Below are 15,400 nucleotides of genomic sequence, written 5' to 3'. Positions count from 1 at the left end.
GTGTTGTGTCTCTCGTTTTTTTAAAACATAAAAACTTTTAGGAGTACACGATGAATGACAAGAGGCTGTAGAAAAGAGAGAAGACAAAAGATAAGGTGGAGAATGCAGACCACGATAAGAGACTTACAAAAAGTGTTTGAGGGGTTTATACAGTTTCTCATACTCAAGATATGACTCACAATTCTAGAGCAACATCAACGCAGTGATAAAGAAGCATCATTCTCCTCCACCTACTCTCAAACGTGTCCCGTCTTCTTCGTAATTTCCAGAGAACTCATCTTGGTATTGAAAACTATTCAAGAGGAAGACACTTGTAAGACCATGTTGAGAGCTAAAACCACTTGTTCCGGCTGAACTACTTTGCAAAAAATAAGAAAACACTCAATTCAAACACTTGTCTTAAAAGGTTCATTTATTGACGATGGATTTATCTTCGAGTTCAAACAAAGGCTCTGAAGGTTCACTTGGATCTCAAACATACGTTCGCTACAACGACCAACTTTCCACTTTGGATTCCACGGATTTCACCAGACCCTTGCCCATGACACGGAAGTCTTCAAGAATGGCCTCCACGTTGGGAACAGTCGTCACCTCCTCTCCCGACACCTTCGCAGTCCTGGCGGACACCTGGGACGTCTGTGGGAGAAATAAAACAAACAGTGGAGCAGTGAATAATCGCTGAATCATGAGATTTCTTAACATGATTGTGAACGGAGCGGTTACCTTGAAGGGATTGGGAATAAAAGATTTTGGTTTCCACAGAACTGTGATGACTGTTCCTCCGTAGGGATCGCAGAAGAACAACGCCAGGTCACTGAAGGCCTCCTGCAAGTCAAAGGCACAGTTTCTAAATAAGAAGAAGTGAAATCAACATGATCCAGGTGTTCATTTCACTTCCTTTACTCATTTCCAGTTCGTATGTGAAATTAAACTAATAAAGACATTTAAACATGTTTCCAAAGAATAATCAAAGACAGGAAGAAAGTTCAATAATAATCTTACAGACAATATATATAGAAATACTTTTGGGACAAAGATATATTCGTAGTACTGTCGAGTACTTGACTCTGTTGTTTCAGAATTTACAGACCACCTGACTCATGGTGAAATCGCAGCTGCTTTAATTATATTCAAAATAAGTCCGAACATCAGCTTTAAATTGTGCTGGAGTCGACTGCATCCTCTCGTCCTCAGTCATCGCTAGGATCTTGCAGGAATTAATTGTTCCTATGGCTATGAGGGATATTTGGACTGTTGACATCTGGCGTCCAGATGTTGAATTACAACACAACAATAAAAAAATGTAAAAAAAACCAACGCAAACGTTATAATGTTAAATTAATATAATTTATTCATTTCACACACACTCTATTGAAGTATAAACCATGGCTGTGTCCCAAATCGCGCACTTCTGCACTTAAACTTGGTAAGTTCGTCCCAAACCGCAGTGTGCGTTTGTTTACTGCACACATATCGCACAACAGATACCGGCGTAAATGTCTACAGAAAACACTCATTTTACCACAACAACAATAATAACACGATGAAGCACAACTTAATAACTTGTTTTAGTTGGTGAAAAGTGCTGTCAAATGTCAGTGATAGGGTTCCAACGGCTGTTTTTAATCAGCGTTAAAAAGTAGTAGAAAAAGAAGCTGTCGAGTCATTTCTGTGTCAAGTGTGTAGCAGCAGTGTTTGATTTGAGACAGTAATGCATGTCGAAATGTTGCGCACTGGCCAAGGACAAGTGAATGTTGCAATATTCAAGTGAATTGACACTTTCTCACATCACTGTTGTATGAACAGCAAAGTGAAACTATTCTTGATACAATAAAGTAACAGTTCACCCAAAATTCAGTCATTTTCTACTCACTCTCATGTCAAACGGTTGGGATTATTTTCATAGTAATCCCTTCATTTTAAGAGTTATAGACAAAAATATATGTACATTTTAATGTAGTGACTGCATCCGGAAGACCGGAAGCTCCAGCTACAAACAAGCTTAAAATTTATAGACCTATTGAAGTATTTTCGTAACAATTGTAGAGGCTTCAATACAAGATGGACGTTACAGACGAGCAGTACGGACGTATTTGGATGATTTTAAGCGTCTTTTTGGACGAAGATAAAGACAAAGACATGTCACTACGAGGTTATGTTTTTTTTTAATGATATTCTAGACGGAATACTTTATATCTGAGGGTGAATGTACTATTTAATAAACAGCTAGTTAAACTGGACCAAACACGGCAGAAAGAGGGCGACGGTGAGTCGTGTTGACTCCTGAACTAAAATGACCTATATCACCGATGCCGAGACGAGACTCACCCGGAGCTCCGTCAGGTAGATGGTCACAGGGTTGTAGTCGATCACAGGCAAGGCGGTGCCAGAGTGCTCCCTGGTGTCCGAGCACACTCCTCTGCTGAAGGTGACGGTGGGAGGATCCACGGCCAGGCTGAGCAGTGGAACCTGCTTGGGGTTGAGGTGGATCAGCACGTCGTAGACCTCCAGAGGAGGACGCATGACGACCTGCGCCAAGAATTAAAAGGTTTAACAAGATGGACGAAGAAGGAACTTCTGAGAGTAGCTGGTGCTTCACTGACCCGGACGTCCTGCGTCTGATCTGCATCCATGAGCTGCTGCTCCAGCACCTTCAGACTCTCTGCAGCCACGGTCACGATACGCTGCAGCATCTGTGGAGAGGCAGACATGTTGTGTTGTTGTGTTATTTATTAGAAAGAATTAGGAATAATACATTGGCAATTCAAAATAAATTAAAAAATGTAGCTTTTAAATGGTTAAATGTAACAATGTCTGATAAGACCATTTATTTTAACGTGTTCCAAAAAGCAGAAATCTATTTAGAGATATTTTTACAAAAAAAAACGAAAGACAGTAGTGGGACGATATGCGAGAGCGTCTGCTCCCTGGTGGTCAATACGTGGTACTGACAAATTGCACTAGTCGATGCAGTTTGAAAGAATAAACGGTTAAAAAAAAAGTAACTCTGGCAAATTGATCGTAGAGAACCTAATGCAGTTAACTGTCAAGTTAAAAATGAGATCAATAAAGAACAATAGTTTAAGTGAAGACACGGTGTAAATACACACTGAAGGTCTCATTCATAAATGTGTGTGTAAAACATCAACTCTGGGAACTTAACATAATCGTGGGATCCATCAATATGAGTAGCTCTGATCTTGTTTTAGATACTAAAAAAAAAATCTACTTCCGAGTTTCTGTAAATTCAAGAATGCACTAAAATAATCTTGAACAACACACAGATGCCTTTGAAAATGGGATTTAAACATGACAAAAGACAAACTATGTTAGGGGTCCCCAACCTTTTTTGCAGTTTTAAAATCCAGCTTATGTTCATGATTGAGATTTATCCATTAAACTCAACTCAATAGATTATGAACAGCTACATGATGAAATAACAATAATAAAACACAATAATATAGGTATAGAGCTTTCCTCGATAATGCAAGCGATGCTCTCCTGTGACCTGTGTCCATATTGATCGCCTGATAGGAAAGTTATGTTGCGATGATTACGGGCTCGGTCACATCTCTGTGCTTTGACCGTCCATTTATACCTCCACAACTTAGAAGAGAACAACGTGTCTTTCTTAAACCAAATTATTTCTCTGTTCGTTGCGTGTCTAACATGTAAAGAATCTACGCAGGGATTTATTTGTGCTTTACAAAGAAGACCCTAGTATGTGCAAAATAAAGTTAAGTTATTTTATCAGGTAATTAAAAATATGTTTTCACAAAGCTAGATACACTTAAATAGTCAACACTATAAATATGAACATGACATAGTTTTAAATTAAAACACAGTATTAGCTAATATTTTCCTTCAATATAAAATAGATGAGTTTATTCCAGCACATACAAGTGTTAGACAATTGAATTAAAGAACAGAATAATTAAAAATAAAGGATTATAGTGGTTGATATTATTATAATAAAATACAAAGCAGCAGAACATATGTAGTACACGACCCTCCGTTTCTCATATGCAGGCATGACGTACAAGTAAGTCATGTTTGTGAGCGTTGTTCATCATACAGGTTTCGATTCGCAACAACTCGACAAAGATCATCATCAAAATGATGTTGCCACGTGAACTCAGCATCCACTATGAAAACACTCGCACAGAAACGTGACCCCGAACCCTAAATCAAGCCCCTGATGACGTCTCCGCACGAACGTCACACATGGGAGAAAGTTCCTGCCCTGTCCTGTCCTGAAGGTATAAAAGGTGCTGCTCGTGCTGGGGTCACTATTTTGAGGGGTGTGTGTGACGAGGAACAGGAAACTTATCTGGGTCAACGCTGCACCATGGAAAGCTGGTGCGTGTTTACGTTGTGCGCGCTACTCTGCGGGAGCTTCTTCAGCCACGCTTTCATCACAAATGAGGAATACAAAGAGAAATATTCACCGTATTTCCGGGCCACGGAGGAAAACAACGAAAAGCAACTGGTGAGAGCAACTTAGTAAAACTTTATGCGATACGATAAATGTGTATTTGACTCACAAAACTTGTGTATTTGCAGATAAACAATCTTCACGAGGTTTTGGAAAGACTTCAAAATAATCACTTTTCATCTTCCAGGAGAAAACATGGCCATCTTCCCATGGTAGGAAATAAAATTGAGACCATAATTGTGTTATAAATCTTGTAGCTGCAGCAGAACTAAAACTGTTTTCTCTTCTTAGTGTGATCCGGGGGAGCAGTGCGCACTCAGGAAAGGATCAAGAGTCGGAAAACTGTGCGACTGTTCCTATCCGAGAACATGCAACTCTTTTCTGCATCGTTGTTTGTGATTCATGTACTTTTGTAAAGAGAAATATTTTATATACGCATTTGTCGAAAATCTCTTATATTTATTTTTTCTGTAATTAAACACTTGTTTTCCACTGACCTGCACGCTTGGCTTCTTCTTAGTCCACATGGAGAGTTTTTTATCTGTAGGCGTAGCAATAAACAAGACCGGCAGAGACTCCCTGGTGCCCATGAAGTCGTTCTTGATCTCGGTGTAGTCGGCGGCTGCACGTGACAGAAGAGGGTAAACAGTCAGACTTGGCACAGAAACGTGAAACGCAGGATGCGAAAGTATGTCAGGTGTGTAAATAAAAAAACGAGGTCAGGCGGGATTTGTTTGTGCGACACCGCGGGGGGCAGGAATGTCTTGCCTGTGAGCTGGTTGTTGAGGTTGACCACCAGCGGGTTGTTCCTCCAGTCAAAGGAGGAGAGCAGATGAAGGAAACGAAGGAAGCCCACCTGAGGCGAACTGAAGGGGAGAAAAACTGCGTCAGTGGGAAAGAAATAAAAGGCGAAAAGAAAAGAGGGGTAAAAACAACTGGGTACCCGGGAGGGGTGAAAGGTGCCGGTCGGAGGAAGAGGGACGCCACCAGGAGGTCTGCGGCCTCTTCTGTCAGGTCGTCGCTGAATAGCTGAGAACCTAACCAGCGTTTGGCCAGGCGGCACGACGCCCCGAAACACAAGTGTTGCTGCTGGAGACTGAGAGGAAAAAAAAGATATATGTCAAAGACAAACAAAACTTCAATCGCAATTTCATTGGAACAGAATAAACCTGCTGTGTCGAAAATACAAACACTCTCCAAAATACTACAGTGGAACGGCCCGGGGAAAGCACATACCTCCACCAAGGAGCTTTGATGAAATCAATAAAATAGCTTGACTCAATAGTTTTTTTCGCCAAAATAAATTCTGTAATAAAAGTTGAAATGAGTTTTCCATTGTAACACGTCACGTCAGTTTTATTTTGGGGTCAAATGTGTGTGCATGAGAGGGAGGCGCAAGGGGTGAGAGTAAAAGCTAAGCATTTATCAATGATATTAACCAGGAAGTTAAATTAAACAAACAAAATGTTTAAAAAGGTCCAAACAGAGAAAAAACAACAATGCAATTAAACTAGTCCGACACTAGGGGGAGCCAAAAGCATTTCTAGAAAACACAACGGATAGGACCTTTAATATATATATATTTTTTTTTAATTAACATACCTTCACCAGTTACAAACACATAAAAAAAATAACAGTCACACGGTATTATAGTATTGTGTTCATCCTGTGATGAGGAATTCATTGTCCAACAGTTTTTCATCAAGAAACTGAAGATCAAAAATTAATTTGTTGCGGTTCATTAAATATTGGACCTGATAGGACCAGAGCTGCACTGACTAAATTTATGTTTAAGTGAGTCATCCTCGTATTCTTAACAAAGATTTAATCTGTGAATTCAGGGTTTATTATTGACATAGTTAGTTTAAACTTTCTCCGAACTACATTTTTTAATGACGAGCTGCACAGCCTTTGATATATAGTTTCAACTTCTAGTTTCACAGAAAGATCATTAGACATGATGGATGTACCCGTGCAGTGTGCTGGTGAGCAACGGCTTGTGAAGGGTCAACTTCTCTAAAGCCTGAGCCTCCTCGTTGTCTCGAGAGACCAGCAGCCCTTCAGCCGTCACACTCTCCCTCAGGACCTGGGGCTCCCGGTGATAGGCGATATGAACGCGGAATGCCAAGCCATCCTGGAGTCAAAAGATGATTTTTTTTAGAAGCAGAACATTTATTTTTTTCAGTGGGAAAAATACCCATGAACGTATACCTTCCACACGTCGACGTGGGTGGGAGTGGGCCTGCATGTCAGACTGTGGTGCTTCTTCAGCAACTCTGCCATAGTGATGTGGAACGCTGCTTTGATGTGGCGAAGGGCGAGGCGGTCGTGAGGCCACTTCCCACTCCCCTCCATGTGACAGATCACTGCGAGAAGCACAATTGGACTTGAGATGCAAGTAAACACGCTCCAGACGCGACTATATCAGCTGGTTTGTTGTTGTTGAGCAAATATATATCTTGGGAGTAATCGAGGTATTTACTGACCTGTTATTGGCTGAATGTAGACGGGGCAGGGTTTGTCCTCCTTTGGCGTCAACGATCTGGAACATTTCTCTCGATCAAAGAAAGAATAGTCCAGTTTGAGTGGTACTGGAGGGAAAACCTGGGCAAAAGTAAACAAACACAGACGATCAAAGGAAAATCGTTTCAACCAAATATGTGTAAATCCATTAATTTGATTGATTGATACATATGTGTTGAGGTATGAGCATGAACACATTTGAGAACAAGTGTGTTTTTATCAGAAACTCTTAGTGGCGTCAGTACAGAATAAAGGAATGAAATAACATAACACACAAAATAATCAATGATCAAGGTCAACTACATTTCTAGAATGAAGATATAAATGAATATTTTAGGAATTTAAAGTGTTTATTTCATCACGACTGCTCCCTCAGAAAACAGTGTATATTTTTTATATTTGTATTTCAATTAAATAACGTTAAATAAAACACATCATGTGTGTTCCATCACAGTGGAGTTGGGTCTACCTGTGTGTATCTAAGAGCAGGGTGAGCTCCTTGTACTGAGGTGATGGAGAGAGGAAGGCCCTCCAGGCCCCACAGCTTCCTGCTCAAGTCATCGTAGGACTGGACCACATGTAGACTCTCCTCTTCACCGGTGGTCGGCACCTGGTCAGGTATAAAATTTAAAAAAAGAAACAAACCTTGTTTGGTAAAACAAAAACAAATACAAATAGACGAGATAAATAAAATAAATAAAATTCACCTCAGTCTTTGACTTGATGACATCATCCACCAACCCACCAATGTAGCGAATGCTGGTCTCAGGGATTTCTGCATGGCTGGAAAGAATTTAAGTAAAAAAAAAAAGTTTCAAAAATGTCTCATATACGTCAAATTAATAATGGTTAAAGCTGCAAAGTTGTAAAACTTGTGTTTGGACATCGATGAACAATCTTTTTGATTGTTTAAGCGCTTTGTGACCCTGGTCTGGAAAAGCGCTATATAAATACAAATAACTTACTTACTTACTAATCACAGCTTCAACAAAACGCCACCTAGTGGCCTAATGCGAATACGGCATGTGCACACAAATGTTTTAAAAAGTGTGCAAGGATGATCAGATAAATAAAATACTTACAGCTGCAGAAGATGGGCGATGATTTGTTTGGGGATGAGATGTTTTTGGAACATGGTCTCGCCGCTCCACAGGACCGCCTCTGTAATGGCGCCGTCCTGGAAGCGACGAAGCTCAGACCGAGCGCCCCACAGCTGGCGGAACTTAGCCGCCTTAGAGATGGACAAGACAGAAATTAATGTTGAGGCAAAGAAAAAAAAGGTAACACACATCTATTACATCTACAGTAAATGAATAGTCAGGAAATGACTTAAATGCACAATATACTAGGGATAGACTGATAATTGGCCGGACTGATTATATGCGCCGATACTAGCATTTTGAGGCATATCGGCATCTGCTTTTTTGATAATCTGACAACTGATAAGAGATCAATTTAAAACTGTTATTTTGGCTCTGATGCACAGAGCCTCTCTGACTCCATTCACTACTCACTCAACCTTTCCCCATGCCTCTATTATATTTAATAAAAACATTCTTAAAGTAGGTATTCACTATTAATCGTTAAAAAAAATAATCACAATCTCATCATCAAGTGACAACGATTATTATTAATAAATAAAATTGTACCGCATTTCGATTGGGGACGTCACCTGCATAAAAACAAGCGCTCCCTTTCTCCCTCAACAAGTGATATCGGCGGAGATAACGAGAGCAGGTGAGAGCGTGAAGAGAAATGAAGGCGAAAAGTTGTGCAACACGTTTAAATCCTGAAATAAGTTAGTAAATAGAATTGAGGCGTAGGTCTGCCCGAGTGTCTGCGTGTGTGCTCGCTGCTGGCATGTTTGTGTGTGTTACGTCAACGTTTCTTACCTTTAACAATCACACAATTCTCATAGAACAAATGAAAATATATTGATGTGTATGACAGAGGATGTACTTATATATGACAGAGTAACAAGAGCAACTGTGCAAACATCCAAGTCATTTTATTTGTAGAGTGTGTGCAGTGAAAGGCAGAATGAGTGACCAGTGTGTGTACTTTTCTTTACTCTGCACTGAAGGTTGATTTATTATTGACTAATAAACATATGTTTACCTTACTTTTAACACGTTTTTGCAGGTTTTTTTTTAAGTATTTGTCGTGAATAAAGTTTGTCTGTTCATCATTTTATGTTTAATAAAGTGCAATAAATACTTACTGTATATTGGGGGGAAAAAAAATCGTGATCTCAATTCTAAGCAAAAAAAGATAATCGTTTTTCTCATCTTGTCCAGAATCATGTAGCCCTAGCCTGAAGCCATTTAAACAAAGTTAAATGTATGCCAATATATTAACTTTTACTGCATATGAATATCGGCTCCAAATATCGGTTATCGGCCTCCTTGACTACTAATCGGTATCGGTCCTGAAAAAAACATATCGGTCTATCTCTACTATATACCTTTGGGTTGTCAGCAGGTGGGCCTCGCTCCAGAAGGTTCGCGGACAGTTCTGGTCTCAACAACAAGCCAAACGAGAGAGGAGGTTGAGATTTGTGCTTTGGTGGTTCCCTTTCCACCGACCACTGAAAAAAGAAAGTTAGATATTAACAAATATATTTAAGAAATTTAAACCAAAGCCATATAAATAAGCCGAACATGTTCATTTGAATTACAGTAAATGCTAGAGTTATGTTCTGAAACCCTCCTTAACAACATTTATTTGAACATCCAAACTCAACATTGCATGAGGTGTCAAACCCTCTTAGTAACACTGACCTGAACAGCTACTGTAATACTTTGCCGCCCAGCCAACAAATCCCAGCAGCCAATCAATTTTGACTTAAATACAGTATTGTAGCGACCAATCAACCATCACTAAAAAGAGCATCGTTTAGAAATGCATCATGGGAGTTTAATTAAATCACAGTTTGAACTGCATGAACAAAGTAAGGAGATTACTTAAGGATGTTCCTGACATCAGCTTATTATAAAATATTTAAATCATCAGTACAGTTGCAAAGAAAATTATCTGGAAAACAGCGACACCGCAGAGGGTCAACCAAGACATGGGGAGAGATCAATGTACATTGATCACACACACAGGTTCAATTATTCCTTTGCCTCTTTTATAAGCATCAAAAACAATGTCGCAAAGGGAACTATCCCACTTGGGACACCATTTGTCGAGGTCTGGCTCACCTCAGGATCAGGGGAGAGGGAGTGCGTGAGCAGGCTGATCCTCTGACCCAGTCCTTGTTGCAGAAGTTGAAGGAGAGAAGGCAGCGCGGCGTGAACGTAGTCGCCACTCTGGTCCATTAACTCGCTCAGGAGATTCAATTTCCGGCAGCTGGACTGAAGCTTCACTGGTTCACACAGCCTAAGCAGAGGGGAAGAGAAGAGAAAAGGAAGTCCAGTTACAAATGGATGAATAAGAAACCACTTTATAAAAGTGTCTAAATGAAAAAACAAATACTTACTGGAAGACATGGTCACTTCTCCGAATCATGGGTTTAGAGGTCATGAGGAGAGCGTGAAAACCGTCCACCGTGGGGTCATCCCAGAACTGCATCGACACCGACGCCTCATGTTGTAGCTGGAGAAGAAAAAACACATTTAATTTTAATTCAGAAATGACGATCAAAAATATAAATCCTAACTGTTAAAAATCTTGTTAGTACCTGTCGGTATGTGCAGGCTGTCATGTCCGCGCACATGTTGAGGTGTCCAGAGGGGTCGACGAACACGACCTGGAATGAATTGTGAAAGTCTGCGAGTGCAGGCTGTGGAGAACAGGAAGTAGCACAGAATTATATATTAAATATGAAGATCAATAATAACAAAACATTTTTTTTTTAGCAAAACTACTCACAGCTGTGGAGTCTGGATTTCTTGCCAGGCTAATTCCATTCACCGTCAGGTCTGTGGTTGCTAAGATAAACAAAAAAATTGGATATATAATTTTTAAAAATCTACAGTAAAACAATTTTTATTCAGTTTCAGACATAGGCAAGATCTCCATTTCGCTTACCAAGAAAGTTCAAAGTGTTCCGAAGCAGCTGATAGGCCGTCATGGAGTTGCCGATTCGGTGTGTGGTCAGCAGGTATGCCAGGAGCATGGAGGCCAAGAAGCCGCTGAAACAACCAGTTCCCTGTGTAACAGTGTTTAAAGCTATGAGAAAACTTTTCAAAATTGAACCCAAACCAACAGTACTAATTATAGATTTTAAACCTTGTCAAGTTCTCGTTGATGAAGCCAAACTTTGAGCAAGGCCACGCCTTCAGGAAAGGCCGAGCACTGTGAGCTGGCAGCAGTGAGAAACTGCAGGTGAGCTCTGGGCAGCAGATCCGCCAGCAGGGTCATGTTGTAATGTGGAGTTGGAGGCTCATCGGTCTCTGTTTGATTCCAAAAAAAGCGTTGGCAAAACAGAAACTTTGTCGTTAATTAACTTCTATATATACATGTAAGCCAATCCTACCAGACATCTTGTTGGACAGCTCGGTGTACCACTCTGTCCGGATGTTATTCATCTCAGGGTGGAAGCGCCTCGGCTTGAAGAATCCAGGTGGAAGACAAACAAGGACCCGTACAGTGAAGACACTCTCTTTACCTGCAACACATGTTTCAATCAGTGACAATAAGGTAATCCTATTACAGCAATCCCTTCTCGTAGTTACCAGACCCAAATTCTTTATTCTTGATCACTGTAGTATAACTCTGCAAGTCACTCTAGTATAACTCTGCCAGTTACCATAATATTAGTTTGCAATTAATGTAGTATTACTCAGCCAGTCACTGTAGTATTACTCTGCCAGTTACCATAGTATTAGTTTGCAATCAATGTAGTATTACTCAGCAAATCTGTAGTATTACTCTGCTCGGTTTCGAAAGTGTTACTCTCCCTCAGAGTAACACTAAAAAGCTGCCCCATATTATTCTGTAATTTAAGCTAATTTTAAACCCTGTATAAGTTATTTAAGAATAAAATTGTTGCGCTTTGAACCTTTACTGACAAGTCTTGTATCCGAGTCCAACATCAAATCACCAAAACACACAAGCCCCATTGGTCAACAGCAGCTCCGCGTCACTTGCAGACATGAGATATATATATATATATATATATATATATATATATATACACACACACACATTACGAAAAAAAACCCTGTAAATTGTTATTGATTTTTCTAAAACTGTTATGATTTGATAGCTGTGCAGCAGTCTACCTGTAGACATTGACAGGCCTAGTGATAACTAAACACAGTTTTCAGCTCAGAACCTTTGCAGAAAAGTGTCAAACACAAAATTAATTAAACAGTGAAAAAAAAGGTAGTAAAGTACCTGCAGGGCTCAACAGAAGAACAGGATGAAGTCTGTTCCCATGCAGACACGAGTAGCGGACGGTTCCGATGTCAGAGGAGGATCTGAGATGCTGAGCCAGACCCGCGAGGTAGAGCGCCCTCTTCCTTGAATACCGCTGGTTCAAGAAATCCTTGGGTTGAAGGACCTCCTGAAGAAAATCATTAAAGAAAACAATAGATATCAAGTCTTCTCATTCTGCTGTCAGTATTCAAAGAAAAATCAACGGACTCACCGTCGGGATGGTGACGCCTACGTCGACCACGACTCGTGGTTTGATGCAGGTACCGAGAGGGTAGCTGCCGATGACATCGATAGAAGCCGGAGGCGCCATGTTGAACTTTCCCTTGGTGGTCTTGGGGACAAGAATGAACGGGACCTTCACTGTTCCCGACAACCATGACAGGTCGTTGATCTGATGGGGTTAGGACAGAGGAAAATAAGTTAAAACGCATTTTTGAAACACACCAGAGTTTAAATCCAACACACTTGCCTCAACTTTCGGTGATGACGGTACATTTTGAAGACATGCAGTGACCGTCTGGACGAAAAAATCAATTTGACTTTTCCTCTTGTCACTCAGCGTGACCTCCTTCAGAAGCTCCTCCATCTGCAAGACATTGACATGACTTAGCTTGGACTTACATTTACCTCAAGACAATCTCTTGTTGTGGTCCATCCTACCTGCATTTTGAGAAGGCTGCAGTGGAACAGGCTCTCTGCCTCCTTCAGCTGGTTCAGTTCCTCTGCTGTTGGAGGTTTGTACAGATCACTTCGAGACAGTTTGCTGGGGCGACCGACAGCCTCGTCAGATGGATCCTCGGATTTGCTCCTTTTGGCTTTGGTCGGTTCCTCGTTTTCATCCTCCATGTTGTCATCCGAGTCTGATGGAGTCATCTGAAGAAAACGCAGAAATAATGGATTTACAAACATCCAGCATGTTTATTTATTTATTAAAAACTATCAATCTCACCTCTGCCAGCTCCGCTTCATCCATTTTGTTTTTCATATCCAAATACGTTTAAAAAGGGGTGATATTAATACAAGTCGAAGACATTCAAACACGCGCAGACGTCCATGTATTTCTACCGCACATGTGAGTCCGGGTCAGTGAAACGTGCTTGCGAAGACAACATGACCCTGATTGGGCGAAGTGTGAAGGAAGTGAGTCGTGATTGGCTGGATCGCAAGCTGGGTCTTTCCGGTTGTTGTCAAGATAGGTTGCAGGAGCATAACTCGGACGTACACATCGACCAACTTTAAAATAAATGTAGAAAAGAAGATAAACCGTAGAGTAAATTGATATATGTATATTTTTATTTATATTTTTTATTTACATTTAAAATGAATTAATAAAAAAATAGAAATTACTTAAATAAATAAAGATAGAGCTAAATAGAGCTATATATGGTGTACGCATGCGCAGCTCTTCTCCACTGCAATGATTTATTAATTGTCTCAAGTATATTTTATACATTTTTAATGCTATAGTTTGACAATTCTGATGATGGTTCAGAGCGATAAAAGCTAAAACAGTTTGCAAAGAAAGAAAGACTATGGTGGCCCAGAAGTGCAAAACAAATTTACAAATTCTAAAGCAAAATTACACTCACCTAAAAAATGTTTACAATTTCCTGAAGATAATTACAACTACCTAAAACAAATAAAGCAACTCTTGAAACAAACAATTGACAATATCACAATAGCAATTAAATTCAGATTTCATATAATGTAATTTAACTTTGCCTGCATTTACATCATCATTAGTTTTGGAAACAGGAGGAAACAATCCTAAATCACAAAAAAAAAAAAAATTTGCTAACAAACGGTAAATAATACGACTAAGCATAGAGAGCACACAGCATATTTTACAAAATAAAGGTCACAATGTATAGTTTTAAAGTGAATTCCTTTCAACCGACGCCAGCGAGAGAGGAATGTTTCAATTGAGGTCTGCTCAGTCGTGCTGTCCGATGAGGCATCGGCGAGACACGCTTGTCTAGATCCATTGTCTCACAAGATGACGACAACTTCCCCAACCACACCGCTGCTCCATTCTTCAAGTCGATCTGTCCGGGGTGATCCTCATAAAGCACGACTCGACCACGATTCTTATCGGTTTTGTTTTTGTGTTTCTTGAAATTCATGTTTGAGTCGCTCGGATCCACAATCTTAAACTCAGGGACGATCCAGCGATGAGATAAATCCAGTTTTGGGATCACCAAACTTTTTTGATGATGGACAGATCTCACTATAGTTTTACTCTCTATATCTTTTATCTGTGTTGGCTGAGATGGACTTTGTTTGTTTTCCATGAGTTTGGGGAGAAAATGTTTCTGCTTTCGAGTCAAGTCTGGTTTGCTGGCTCGTGTCTTTTTCTCTATTTGTTTAGCATAAGTTTTCAACCGCACCGCTTTTGTTTCTCGCTGTGCTGCAGCTTCATCCTTCTCCTCTTTCTGCCAAGAAGAGACATTTTTGTTTAGGTTTTGTCAAATAATTACTTTAAAATCTAAAATACTAGTAAACACCTGCTGGTGAATCGGTGTCGGTGAATCTTCTATCACTTCCACAGGTAAACACCCTCGCGCCCAACTGTCGACGGTCGACGGTTTAGGCGTGGAGTCTTCGGTCATGGATGATACCCACGCTTCTTCGTTTTCATCCCGGCATATGAAGTTCTCCTGCACAGCCTGGATCAGGAAAGTCTTGGCCCAGTTGACCGTAAATGGGACCACCTTCATAAGACAAATCAGAGAAAATAATTGATCTTTGACCTCAGAAATGTTCTGGTGTGTTACCTTTTTTTTAAGATCGCTCTTCAAACAGCCATCCATGACTTGACTCAGTAGCTCCGACATGATCTCCCCGACCACATCCTCTGTCTCCTCTTGGATCAGTAGGTTGGACCACTGCCTTACAGTTAGCCGGCCCGGAATGATGTATTGATCTTCTGGTTCTGTGGCTGCAGGTGGGCTGATGACAGCAGAGGAGCTACGCCGACCCTGCTCGGCTTGAGGTTTGGCTGCAGATCGCAAGCGGGACATTTTTTGCTTTTGGGCTAGAGAGAATCATGAAAAATAA

At 40.5% G+C, this 15,400-nt stretch overlaps 3 protein-coding genes across 3 annotated transcripts; 1 reads left to right on the top strand and 2 right to left on the bottom strand.

Moving 5' to 3' along the window:
• Positions 1-407: 407 nt before the first annotated feature.
• Positions 408-13,414, bottom strand: nol6 (nucleolar protein 6 (RNA-associated)). The gene is made up of 26 exons (XM_087794477.1): positions 13,293-13,414; positions 13,004-13,216; positions 12,813-12,929; positions 12,555-12,734; positions 12,302-12,470; positions 11,439-11,570; positions 11,192-11,355; positions 10,991-11,111; positions 10,832-10,890; positions 10,641-10,742; positions 10,440-10,555; positions 10,162-10,339; positions 9,423-9,545; positions 8,041-8,189; positions 7,666-7,741; positions 7,428-7,568; positions 6,922-7,039; positions 6,647-6,801; positions 6,406-6,569; positions 5,379-5,531; positions 5,204-5,301; positions 4,933-5,057; positions 2,604-2,693; positions 2,329-2,529; positions 724-825; positions 408-636 (listed from the first exon to the last, which is right to left on the bottom strand). The coding sequence occupies exons 1-26, from the start codon at positions 13,326-13,328 to the stop codon at positions 487-489; spliced, it is 3,432 nt and encodes a 1,143-aa protein (XP_087650603.1). The 5' UTR covers positions 13,329-13,414; the 3' UTR covers positions 408-486.
• Positions 4,325-4,931, top strand: LOC148088117 (cocaine- and amphetamine-regulated transcript protein-like). Its single transcript, XM_087794494.1, has 3 exons — positions 4,325-4,489; positions 4,564-4,647; positions 4,727-4,931. Exons 1-3 carry the CDS (start codon positions 4,349-4,351, stop codon positions 4,832-4,834), a joined length of 333 nt encoding a protein of 110 aa, XP_087650620.1. The 5' UTR covers positions 4,325-4,348; the 3' UTR covers positions 4,835-4,931.
• An 818-nt stretch (positions 13,415-14,232) lies between the features above and the next one.
• LOC148088115 (uncharacterized) lies at positions 14,233-15,363 on the bottom strand. The gene is made up of 3 exons (XM_087779208.1): positions 15,118-15,363; positions 14,848-15,054; positions 14,233-14,775 (listed from the first exon to the last, which is right to left on the bottom strand). The coding sequence occupies exons 1-3, from the start codon at positions 15,361-15,363 to the stop codon at positions 14,233-14,235; spliced, it is 996 nt and encodes a 331-aa protein (XP_087635334.1).
• Between the last annotated feature and the right edge of the window lie 37 nt (positions 15,364-15,400).

This window comes from Callionymus lyra, chromosome 1 (genome assembly GCF_982586985.1).
Source record: "Callionymus lyra chromosome 1, fCalLyr1.hap1.1, whole genome shotgun sequence".
Lineage (NCBI taxonomy): Eukaryota > Metazoa > Chordata > Actinopteri > Syngnathiformes > Callionymidae > Callionymus > Callionymus lyra.
This window is presented reverse-complemented; position numbering and strand designations above follow the sequence as displayed.

Coding starts and splice junctions, on each gene's coding strand:
- LOC148088115 (XM_087779208.1), bottom strand. CDS start 15,363: ATGTCCCGCTTGCGATCTGCAGCCAAACCTCAAGCCGAGCAGGGTCGG. Junction 15,055..15,117: donor AGAGCGATCTTAAAAAAAAG/GTAACACACCAG, acceptor TGTCTTATGAAG/GTGGTCCCATTTACGGTCAA. Junction 14,776..14,847: donor CGACACCGATTCACCAGCAG/GTGTTTACTAGT, acceptor TCTTCTTGGCAG/AAAGAGGAGAAGGATGAAGC.
- nol6 (XM_087794477.1), bottom strand. CDS start 13,328: ATGAAAAACAAAATGGATGAAGCGGAGCTGGCAGAG. Junction 11,356..11,438: donor GCTGTCCAACAAGATGTCTG/GTAGGATTGGCT, acceptor GGAATCAAACAG/AGACCGATGAGCCTCCAACT. Junction 5,532..6,405: donor CTCACCAGCACACTGCACGG/GTACATCCATCA, acceptor TTTTCCTCTCAG/TCTCCAGCAGCAACACTTGT.
- LOC148088117 (XM_087794494.1), top strand. CDS start 4,349: ATGGAAAGCTGGTGCGTGTTTACGTTGTGCGCGCTACTCTGCGGGAGC. Junction 4,490..4,563: donor AAAACAACGAAAAGCAACTG/GTGAGAGCAACT, acceptor GTGTATTTGCAG/ATAAACAATCTTCACGAGGT. Junction 4,648..4,726: donor AACATGGCCATCTTCCCATG/GTAGGAAATAAA, acceptor TTCTCTTCTTAG/TGTGATCCGGGGGAGCAGTG.